Source organism: Notothenia coriiceps, unplaced genomic scaffold (genome assembly GCF_000735185.1).
Source record: "Notothenia coriiceps isolate Sejong01 unplaced genomic scaffold, NC01 NC01_scaffold00015383, whole genome shotgun sequence".
Classification (NCBI taxonomy): Eukaryota; Metazoa; Chordata; class Actinopteri; order Perciformes; family Nototheniidae; genus Notothenia; species Notothenia coriiceps.
Genome location: NW_011348084.1, coordinates 174,165 through 186,479, shown reverse-complemented (window position 1 = coordinate 186,479; position 12,315 = coordinate 174,165). Strand labels below are relative to the sequence as shown.

General features: G+C 39.9%; 1 protein-coding gene across 1 annotated transcript in view; it reads left to right on the top strand.

Annotated features, from left to right (window-relative positions):
• The window catches only part of LOC104948894 (TOX high mobility group box family member 2-like), an 88,497-nt gene that overhangs the window by 16,514 nt on the left and 59,668 nt on the right, over positions 1–12,315 (top strand). Inside the window, exon 2 of the mRNA XM_010775127.1 lies at positions 12,210–12,302. Within this exon, the coding sequence (XP_010773429.1) occupies positions 12,210–12,302 (93 nt within the window). The remainder of the gene's footprint in view (positions 1–12,209; positions 12,303–12,315) is intronic.

The following is a 12,315-nucleotide window of genomic DNA, read 5'->3' as shown; positions in this document are numbered from 1 at the left end:
ATATAATGAAAAGACTAAGCCTTGTTCCAACCAGAAGTCTGTTTGTAGGGTATCATTTTTTCGACCTATGTCAGAAAACCACACAGGCAGTTCATGAGCTCGAGGGGCAATGTTAGATGTACAGCTTAGATTTGAGGCTCATCATTTTTAGTTGTGAGTGGTTCATTTGCAAAAACTGATATTTCAGTTTTCAATTATTTTCATAAATCATATATTTTGGGTGCATTCAAGGGATTATCAATCAAAGTGGTTGATTTATTAATTTTAAGAATTACATTTTTCTTTTGCAAATAAACTCTTAAGATATCTTTAAGGAGCCATTTTTGTGTTATATATATATATATCCATATCATTAAAGTTTTTACAGTGTTAACAGGTAGCCTGAAACACAAAACCAGAAGAACAGATTATGGTTTTGTAGTTAAGCATTCATAGCCTTAAACCGAAGCACAAAGTGGACCTGATTTATTCTGGCAGCAGTCAAACAAATCTAAAATTAACACAAATCTGATGTTTAAAAAAACCTGTAAAGCAAAAAAAAGACAACCAGACTGATGGGTAAACTCGCAGCAGCTCCGGCATCGACCGGTTCATTTGAATATGAACGACCCCGACTGAAAGGTTATGACCCATAAAGAGGGGGAAAGATTTGAGCGTGCAGCGGGGAGAAATGTCAGACTGAGAATGGCAGGAAATATGTTAGTGACAAGGAAAAAGCTGCCCCTGGTATTCTACAGCCGATGAGTAAAAATAGGGCATTGGGCAAGAAGGCAGGAAACCAGCAGAGCGAGGCCTCTAGTAGGAATTTCTTCTGGGGAGGAGAGATAAGGGACTTAACTCCCTCCTGTCTGGGCCAGAAGACATTAACATACGACATGTGATCACTGATCACTTATGTAGAGATGGACAGAGGAAGAGGAGATTGAAGAATTTAATAAATGATTTGAGCACTGAGTGACCTGTGTGTGTGCGAGTGTGCGCACTGCTGTGTGTGTGCTTTTTGATGATCTGTCACTTATTGAGCATCGACATTACTTTTTAATTAGGTCACGAAATGTGATGGAAACTAAAAATCACACACACAAGGACTCTCACGCAAACACACACACACTTCTACATCACACATAACACATAACACACACACACACACACACACACACACACACACACACACACACACACACACACACACACACACACACACACACACACACACACACACACACACACACACACACACACACACACACGACTACGACACTACACACACACACACACACACACACACACACACACACACACACACACACACACACACACACACACACACACACACACATATTGAGGTAATGGCTTAGCTGAGTGGAAAGTACCGTGTGTGAGAGTCTGAGGTTCCTCAGGTTAAAGAGTGGAAGTTAGACAATAAACAGTGGCCTTATCAGTCGCTGGGCACAGCTTCCAACCTGATAGCCCAACATATCACGCTAACTATTAGAAACAAATATGACCTCTACACCCTTTGCCTCAGCCCACTCCCATGAATAAACAATTTCGATAAAAAAGGGCCACTCAATGGCAAGTTTGACTGCGGGTTAACATCTCAGACTGCCTTAAGCCTGTCCTTTTGCCACATCACACCCACTGCACTGCATTATTTGATTTGCCCACACTTACGTGACCTCATCAAGACAAGATGTATTGGGATTTTTGCCAAATCAAATCTTCAGGCGAAGTACGATGTGAGATCGATGCCCCAGCAGAGGCGAGACAACGGGATGATTATCATATTGTTGATTACAGTAATTTGTTCACAGTGTGTCAGTTGTGGAACTGACAGGGCGTTCACTGACAGCTACACTGTTCACAGGCTGACCACTTCTTATAAACCGTGGGCGGTTCAGGAGTTCCCGATGTCGATCTCGTGAGGGGAACAAAGTCAGAACTTGCCAAGCATCTACTTGAGAAACTAAAAATAACAGCTTAACGTTTACACCAACAATGGAGGTCACAGACATGTATTAATTGTTTTTATGTATTTTATTCTGTTCTGAAAATAGAAATGATGTATAACCCTACATCCAAACAATCAACCTTTCATAATTTGCTAAGAGACATTTTTCCTATCTGTAGAAACATTTAAATGCACAAACATCTTTGTTGTTGTTTCTTGTTTCTTCAGACCTAAACTGCTGCAACCTGTTGACCGAGCTTGAGAGAATATTATTTATTGAGCTGATTGCCTTTTGAATAGAATACTCTGAACCTCTGCTGACCGAAAAAAACTCTCATTCCTCTCTGAGTTGGTTTATTTATTTTTAATTGTAATAAATAGTCTGCCACTTAAACAAATGTCAAATGACCTGAGATAGAAAGCAGCTGGGGAAGAAATACAAAAGTAGAAGGCCAAAGATCAGCGACTCAGGACTTTGGGAGTACAGGATTTCAGTATATCAGCTCTATATGAAACATATATCAGCTCTATATGAAACATGCTCCATGATAATTAGAGTTGAAAGTCAGAAGTGCTTCCATTGAGGTGGAACAGCGGTAAGCGTCCTTATGTGTCCTTGTTGTGTCCTTGTTGTGTCCACTTGCTGTCATATTAAGGACACAGCCTCCCCTCCGGCTATATTGCTATGTGAGACAATAACCTAAATACCTGTCGGATTTCTCTCTTTCTTTCTCTCGTGCTTCTCTCTATCTTTGTGATCCCATTTCATTCTTCCATTTGTTCTCTCTCTCCTTTTCTTTACCCACACTCCCTCATGGTCACTCTCTTAAGTGATTGCTACATTTCATCTCATGGTAAATCGGCCGTCAGCCCAGTGAGCTATCATTATGCAAATGATGGGCAATTCAATTTCAGTTGGTCGGAGGGGGAATTTCTAATTAGGGTGAGGCACAGCACTCAAGATGGAGAGAAAGAAGTAAAGGCAGGGAGAGAGGAGTGGATAGCAGAGGTAAAGAAAGAGGAAGAGGAGGAAGGCCCGAGAGAGGCAGGGCTGGAAGAGGATGAAGTATCCATCCATGAAATCAACACCTGCATCACAATTATACTCTTCAATTGAGTTTCCTGCTCTTCCCATTGTTTTTTTTATTTCTTACCCAGTTAATTTTGATGAAGTAAAGTTTTCCTGGAAAAAGTCCATCGAGAACATTCCTCATGCTTGAGATTCAGGATGTTTTCACTGTCGATACGTCTGAAGAACACACACAAACAATATAATGACATGGTTACTAAACTGTGTACAACACTGTGGTGAGCAAAGTTCTCAAAAGGACGGTTTAAGATGGGGGAAATAAATGTAAACTATAAATATGTCCCTTTGACTCATTTGATACTTGTGTCATTTGTCTCATAACTTGTGGCAAGTCATACATGCAGAGTATTACGAAGGGTTTCACACTTTGAAAATAACTCATTTTGCATCGCTTGGTTTATTAATAGGTCTTTCCTCTTTGTAGTGAAAGCTCACCCTTTTGTTGCAAACGATCATAGTCAAGTTTCTCAAGTCCGGCTCTAAACCGAGTCACAGATCATTTGTCTGTTGACAATTTAAACTACACAACATTTGAAATAGGAATGCAACAAATGACAACGTAATTTTAATGATTAAGGTGTTATCATTATTGTCTTGATCACAAGATTTGTGGTTATTGAAATGTTATTTTTAAAAATATGATTATATTTTGTATAGAGCCCTAGGTGATATCACATTTTCTTTTGTGTCCAACCAACGGTAAATTAATATTTTTCCAAAATACTTTCAATTAACATAGTTGCTAAACATCTGAAACGAGCTGCACATTTAGCCATAAAGGGATATTAAGAAACACATTCACTATCTACAGTTTTCTACACATTTGAAATCTATTTGCATTCAACCCCATCTTTACTAAGATAGTTAGAATAGTGAATAATGAGATGTCAAGATATTGATCTGCACTGTGTAGACTACTTTCACGTGAACATGTATGTACGCAGGTCAAACAGTAGGCTTTTCACTCTGTGTTTTTTTTTCCACTGAGTTTTGTAAGTATCACTGATTTGCATTTGTATATATTCAGGTGTTTGGAAAATCTAATCAATTATATTAATCAATTCAATGTACACCTAAATCTATATCGGTAATGGCAGCTTATGCACACATTATCTTTAGATTTCCACTCATTATTGCCTACAGCCCATCTCCTCGCATCACCACGAGTATCAAGCTACTTGGCATGGTGAATACAAATGATATACTTGCAGTATCTGCAGGTTTGTGTATTACATTTTTACAAATTATTTTTTGTGCTGCTGTCAAACTGGACCAGTCTTGTGCAGCACATTTATTTTGATGGAGCATATTTTTCTTGCCAACACAGTAATGACGCATTGGGCCTCTCTATCCATTTCTACCTTCTGAAGTCCAGAAGGGACAGTATGTTTCCTGCAGGGGAAAAAAACACATTTTCTGAGTTGGGTGAACGTGTTCTATTCAGCTGAGAGTTGTTTGCATCCTCAGGTTGTTTGTGTCTCTGTGTGTTAGCGCTTAGTTAACAGTCATTTAGGATTTAATTGATGTGTTGGTTCATTTAAGGCTCAGTATCGCATGCTGTCCTCTCTTTGTTTGTGTGTGTGTGTGTGTGTGTGTGTGTGTGTGTGTGTGTGTGTGTGTGTGTGTGTGTGTGTGTGTGTGTGTGGGAGTCATTACACATATACATGTGTGGGCGTTTTGACTGCTTTGCACATCCACACATATCTGAACATGTGTAGGTGTATGAATGTGTTGAGTTTCAACCATACATTCTCACACAAGTGCACACACACACACACACACACACACACACACACACACACACACACACACACACACACACACACACACACACACACACACACACACACAGAACAGAGGATTCAGCTGAGATCAGCAGCTCACCCTAGGCTGTCAAATATTCTGTCAGCACAACCCAAGAATCACAATTGGACTCTTTGGGAGGCATTAATTCAAAGCACCGTAACAATGCTCTCTGAAACCAAATCAACTGCCTGTAGTCAGCATATCAACTCTCACCCAACTCTCTCCCTCTATCTCTCTATCGCTCTCTCTCTCGCTGCCTTGTCTCCTCTTATGCCTCTCTCTCTCTTCTTGCGATGTGTGATTGAACTTCTAAATATGTTGCTGAAGCTGACTTACTCTAAAAGAGTTGCTTAACATAGTCAGTGACTTCCTCTGCGCCTCATACCTCGAAGAAAAAGCAACACTTTTTATTTCTAGTTAATTTATCTAAACTACAAATGAACAAGGCATTTTTACCACTTTAATAAGACTTCACTATATTACTCCTTAGAAGAAACCAGAATAATGGAAACAAGAGTCTAAATACTATCAAAGTTCATGTTTAAAACGTTTTGGCACATTTATAGGGGCTGCATTAAATACTGTTTTAATTTAGATTAATACTTTGATCTTTAGTCTATAAAATGTCAGAAAAAAAGGAAAATATTGATCAAAATTTCCTATATTTATTTTGGATTGAGGCGGACCATACTGGCAACAATCCTTGTAATGCAGTGCAGATTGTACTTTATTCGCTACGTTCAATTAAAGGCAACGTGAGAACATTTATACTACAGTGATAGAATTCCTCATGAAATCAGATGCTCACTGACATTCGGGAGTCTCTGCTCTCCTTAGCAATCCCAATTTTTTAAGGAAGTATTATCTTTAGGGTTCTTCCTGTATTAAACTAATCTAGCCTTTGCATGTATCTCTTCTTGGGTGAAAATAGAAAAATCCCCAGTTTTTGTATTAGCTAAATCTTCTCTCCACCATCTGTTTTCTGCCTGTGGTGGCACACAGTCGAGCTGCTGGCTCTGCTTGTTGGTTGTAAGTCGTATTGTTGTAACAAGGTGTTTGTTTGCCTTCAGAAAGCTGTGTCAAAAGATGAGGGGTTCTGGAAAAAAAAGACAAGGAAAAGTTTATTTGTTGCCCTCTGTATCAGAGAGAGCAAGGCCACAGCACTTTATTAATGTGCTCCATCTCTCCTGCTTATATGTCCAACATAAAATGAGTGATTAAAAAGAGAGCAATCATATTTAGAGGTCTATATCAAATGTTTAAAACTGCTTTGATTTAAATTGGAAGCATAATACATTCAACTTTTGTGTAGATGAAGCTTGAATTTGAAATCCTTTTGTCTATTTGACTTTTGACTTCATCAAACTGTACTTCCCCATTTACAAATGTAAACGTCTTTATTTACATCTATAACTATAATTCCACTTACAGATTTAGAAAAAACTCAATTTTTAATCCACTGAAAACAATCTACTCAGCCCACTGTACTCATTATCTAAACTTTGGTACAATCTTTGATGGAGATGTTTTATTTCAAATATCTACCTGTCTGACAACATACAGCCACACTCTACATTGTTGTTCCAGGAGATACAGAATCTGTGACAGCACTCTGTAGCTGCAGGTGAAGACACACAAAGTCAAGTTTGAAAGAACAATACCAAGTCAGGGGAAGAGAAAGTAAAGCATGTCATAAAAGTTTGAACAATGAGCTCAGAGTTGGAAACCCAAACTATTGCAGATGCGTTACCTCAAAATTCACTATAATTATTTTATCAGTGGGTTTTCTAAAGTGAGCAAAACATTTTCACAGTTTTAAATATGAAAAGGTTCAGTCAGGTTTCGACAACTAAAGCACCTCTGATTAAGGGCAAAGTTACATTTCAACAATTGACGGGAAAATCGGTCCCATTTCCCTGTCTTGAACAACATGACCATGTATTTACATATCAACACACTATGCTCACGTCTTGAATTGCCAGGAGACTCACATTATAGAGATAAAGGAAAAAAATACATATACACATAGAGATACACGAATATACACAATGATTGATAGCAAGAGAGAGCGAGGGGCTGATGTCAGAGGTTCAGCTGATGTATTGTGCTCGCGTGTAAATTACGATGTGTGTTGACTGGGGGGACAACAAAAACCATTGGAGAAACATAAACACAAGATAAGCAGGCGGAGGAAGGATGGATGCATTCTGAAGTGACGAGCCAACAGAACAGGCCAAGATATAAAGTAGACATCCCACGAAAAGCTTAAGGAAAGCTTAATAACTCTTATTATATAATTTGTTCCCACCTTAAAAGCACAAGCGCAAGCATGTACGCACGCTCAAACTCACATGCGTTTACACCAGGAATGGATGGAGAGTAAAAGGTAGCTATAAATAGCATCGGCTCAAACGCTGCTGTTGGCTGGATATTCCCAATGGTGTGATCAGTAGTTTGAGTGTCAGCAGTGGCCCGAGGCAGGTAGCCCGCGGGTTCATGTCCTGGTTATGGTCGAGCTGCTTAGGCCCCAGTTGACATGTCTTTTACACACACACACGCACACAGACGCACACACACACAGACACACTTACACACTTGCACTGACAACAAAAGCTCTCATCTCTCTGTCTTTCTCACTGCAGGTATTTCAAAATGAATAACACATACAAATGGAGCCAAATGGGATGTGACACTGCTGATTATTTAAAATCTATGTATAAAATCAACTAAAATGTCTAAACAAACAATCACTGTAAATGAGTACATGGCAATGCACAATATGCATCGATATGTTTTGGCCATTCTGGACTGTGGCTTCCAACCTTTAGGGATCAATGCTTTGTATTTAATTACCAGCTTTACAATGGACTACTAACACATTTCTGCACATGCCCTTTGAGCCATATTAGGTTACTTTTCTGTTCATATTATACGTTAAAGTCTGTTCTACGCTTTGAAAAAAACAACATTTAAATGTAATTGTCAACAAGGTCTAAAGGCTGGAGTTCACATATGGTGGTGGTTATATTACTGTTATATATAACCCACATTCCTGCAAAGTAAAGGTAGTTTCACAAAGTTAAGAAACCATTAATTCAAGTATGTATGTAAGATCAGACAGGAAAGAAAGTGCAAATTATACCTGATTTATTTGTTGTCAAATTCACAAAAGGATCATGATTCATCACAATATTGTCTCAGACTTTAGTCTCAAAAACCACTGAAACAGTGATTCATGCTTTGTTATTGTATCTCAGACCACCGCAGCTTGAAATTCGACTGATATTATGTAATTTGTTTATGCAACGGACATAACAGGATAATGTATGTTGCCGCAGAAATACCAGGAACAACTGCACCAATAGCGACTGAATTTGAAATACGAGTAATGCATTGTATCATTGTTTTAATGATGTCACTGCACATGCATTGTTGAGCATACTGTACATACAGTATGGAGCTCTGTCTAAATACAGTTTGTGCGTACACACATGATTGTGTGTGTGCGTACATGACTGTATACTATAGATGAGTGATAGGGTTTCCTCATAAGCCGGCCTAGGCCTTTTGCATTCCTCTCATCGGTGGAGTCTGATGTGTGCAGGCCTTTCAGCTAATCTGGGAAGAATGTCGGCTGCAGACACACATGTGTTCCATTAAGTCCAGATCTGCGTAAATAATATAACATGCAACAGCTAACGTTACAGGTAACTATACCCCACAGCTGTGCCTTTGGCTTTGCAGTGCCACACCACCCCCGCCTATAAAAAGCCAACGCTGATAACTAATGAGTAGACGTATCAGAGCGTCTACTGCGCTTCAGGCTGCTGATTTGGAGGAAAATAAAGACGATGAATTATTTATTAGACGAGAAGAACTTGACAGATAACAGATTTTAATGGATATTGAGAATAATAAAAATCCAATAACAATATATCAGCCCATAATGTTTTAGCTCCTTCTTGAATTGTTTTGTGTTTACATATAGCACATCATAAGCTAGGAAATTCTAAAGATTTCGAGATTCAAAATAAATAATGATATGGTTAAATATTAACTATAAAGAAAATAAACATATTAATAAAATATATGCTGAATGTCATACAGTAGGTACAAAACAATCCTTTTTTCAATCTGAAAGTTCACAGTTTGCCTTAGTTATACAATGTTGAGGTTCGATCACTCGTTGTTAGTGGAAACATTTAGCATTTCACTTTTCTAGATTATTTTAACAGACATGTTAAAAAAACTACCTGAAACGGTCAGTCGCATCAGCATAATCAGTAGCATTTGTACACATTTGTACATGAGCATAAAAATGTGTCACATGGCATGAGCCGTCCCAGAGAGCATATCACAGCCCAACATTACCCCCCCCCCCCCTTCCCCCATTGTTAATGGCTCTACCTCCAGCTGACCCCTTATTGGTTGTCCGTGTTTATTGTCTGCCTGCTCAGCTTGTTCTGATTGGCTCCTCTTTGCCAAGCGACGGGACAATGTTTGCTTTTGCTGTCTGCCTGGGGAAGTCCCTGTTGTCCCCGGCCCGGCCCGGCTACATTAACTGATACAAAGTTCAGAGGATGCCAGCCTCTTCCTGGTGTGGTGCAGCATCTTCCTGTGGCTGCACACCAAAGTCAGTTAGAAACTGTGAGTGAGTTAAAGAGTTATTGTTTTATATATTTATTTATTTTACCTTTACTTTCTCCCAGAGGGATTACAGTAGCATGGGCAAACAGCTGAACTCTGCCTTCTGCTCTATTTTGGTCAGAACTACAGTGTTGGTGTGCGGGATGAAAGAACAAAGACGAACAAGTGGTTAGACTCACCATGGTGTTGAGCAGAGATGGTAAACGGCTGGCAGCATCTGGTTTTGGTAGAAATATCACAACAACCTAGAGCCAGCCAGAAACAGAAAGAAGGGTGACAGCGGGTGAGAGCGTCTGAAGTGAGGACTAGAAAACAAAAGAAAGGTGTCAGAGAACAAGTGTAGAGCACAATGCTTTTCTGCACTTGCAAACTGTTGTGAGCCAGCAAGGAAATGTGAGGAGTTTGGCTGTTGCTGTTCTGGGTGCCAGCACTCCTAATGAGTCTGTCAGGGCCAGTTAGCGCAGCCAGGCCTGCTTGTGTCCCCTCCAGGCCGCAGACAGCTGTTATTAGCCCCGTAATGGCATGCCACAGGGCCAGATTAGCCTGGCACACTGGAGAAATATCAAACATTCACTTACTGTGGCTCCTTTGCTGGCTAAAGCAGCTATTCTGCGAGGCATTCATTTAGCGGCCATGCTGGCAAGCTACCTAACAAGCCAAGAAAGAAAAAGTCTCCATTGAGGGAGGCAGTTAGTGAACAGTAGCTGCTCTTAAAGGCAGAAAGGAAAATAAATATCCGACTAGAGGACATGAAGGCTCAACATACCGGGTCATGTTGCTGATTATGAACTAGCATGGCACTTGAAATAGTGTAAAATAATTATTTCTTACATTTTGTCTATGAAAAATGAAAACCCCCTTGTAAAATAATGCAAATGGCTTGTTGGATGTCAGGGTGCCGCAGCATCGAGGAAAAGTTGTAAATGAGAGTTCTCTTTAATAACGCTGTGTCATCATTATGCGAACCATATCGACGAGATGGCCACTGCTGTCTACTCATCTGTTTTCACCTTTCATAATGAGCGCAGGAAATCAAAACCTTACACAGCAAGTACTCTCGCTCTGCCTCAGGGGATAGCCCGCCGCTTTATACTGTCAGTGATAGGCTATTAGGTCAGTATACTGTATACTGTTCTGCATATAACACTGCTTATTATAAGGTATAAATCCTGCTCTAAAAAGACTGTGATTTCTCTAATGTGTTTCATGCATGGTATGTTACATAAGCTTCTGCACACATTGCCTGTGGGTTTCAGTGCGTGGTAATCACTACGCATTTAGGCCCATAAACGCAATCTGCAAAGGTGTGTTTATAGCGGTTCCACTATAAAAGCTGAGGCCTGCAATGCTCATGAGTGCACTGAATGTGTGTTTGCCTGCACCATGTGACTGACTAGAATTAAAGGCAGGGCCAGTTTTGGGTGGTTCGGGGATGTTTTTCTCTACATTTTCAAATAGAGTGAAACACTGCATATCTCACTGCATAGCAATATGTAAGGTGCTGTATTTGCGAGTGATTTTCTGAATGAGGTAAAGAATAAATACTAAAAAAAGAAGTTGAAGCAAGTAAAAGATTAAGTATGAGAAAGAGAAAAGGATAATGGGATATTTGTTCTAGATTGCTGCACTGTGTTTTTTCCTCCTCAATGATCTACATCCCTTCCTCATTAGTTCACTGTATATCAAATGTGGCAAAGCTATTAAGCGCAGAGCGTGTGGCCATTACCACACACAAATATATATATATATATATATATATATATATATTCATGTTTAATCCTCTAAATGCATAGAAAACCAGTTTCTACATCACTAGTTACAGCCTTCATTTTAACAGCAGGCAACGCGCAGCTATCAAACAGATTCTCCGACACCAGAAATGTCTGTAGATCGTATAATCAATTAACACACATACACAAAAAATAGGTTATCACTCTTCAGATGGAGGAAACCACATGCAGACTGTTGACCAGATGTTAGAGTCAGAGATGTTAATGTTATAAAGATAGAATACCAAGAAGGTGTAGTGAGATGTGTATGTGAGCCGTGAGATAAAGACAAGGAGTGTGAGAGAGAAAGTAAGATTAGAAGTGAATCCTGGGAAAAGCCCCGCTGAGGCTGTGGACCCCTGTGTGGACCACACTGAACTGTCTCTCCTGGCAGGGACCACTTGTTGCGAATAATTAGCCTCTCCACTGAAGGCTTTGCCACCACTCCCTCAGGTTATGTTGTACAGCTAAAGCCCACGTAGGCAAGTACATGAGGGACCCACCATTCAAGTTACAGGCTGTGTAACGTATAGAAAGATGGAGTCAGTGAGTACAGTGGAGCAGAGCACAGGAACCCTGTTACCAAACACAACAGCTTCGTTACATTAGTGCCGCCGCTGAGCCAACCTTATCCAGTTATTATGTGTGGGACATCACCATGAGGTGATGTGATTTAACTTGGCATCCAATGTGCAGGCTTGGCGGAAATGTACGAAACCCGCACTGGTGAACAAAAGTAGGACCATGAAAAGATCTACAGTCTTTATGATCCCTGCACTTTGGTTAAGAAAAATAAAACTGACTTTGAAGTGAGTTTAGAAGTTAATACATTCAAATCCCGATTGTGATATTATTATGATGTGTGAAGTGTTTCCTCTTTGCAAAGGCTGATTTCTCTGTAAAAGGAAAGTATGTTTAACATTTCTCTCTCTCTTTACTCTTACAGAACAGATACACTGCTGCAGATCGAGGTGTGAGGCTCTACAGTTCCTTGCCTATGCGCCCAAACCCTGACGGCAAGAGACTGCCCTCTACTGGGGTAAGTCTCCCAG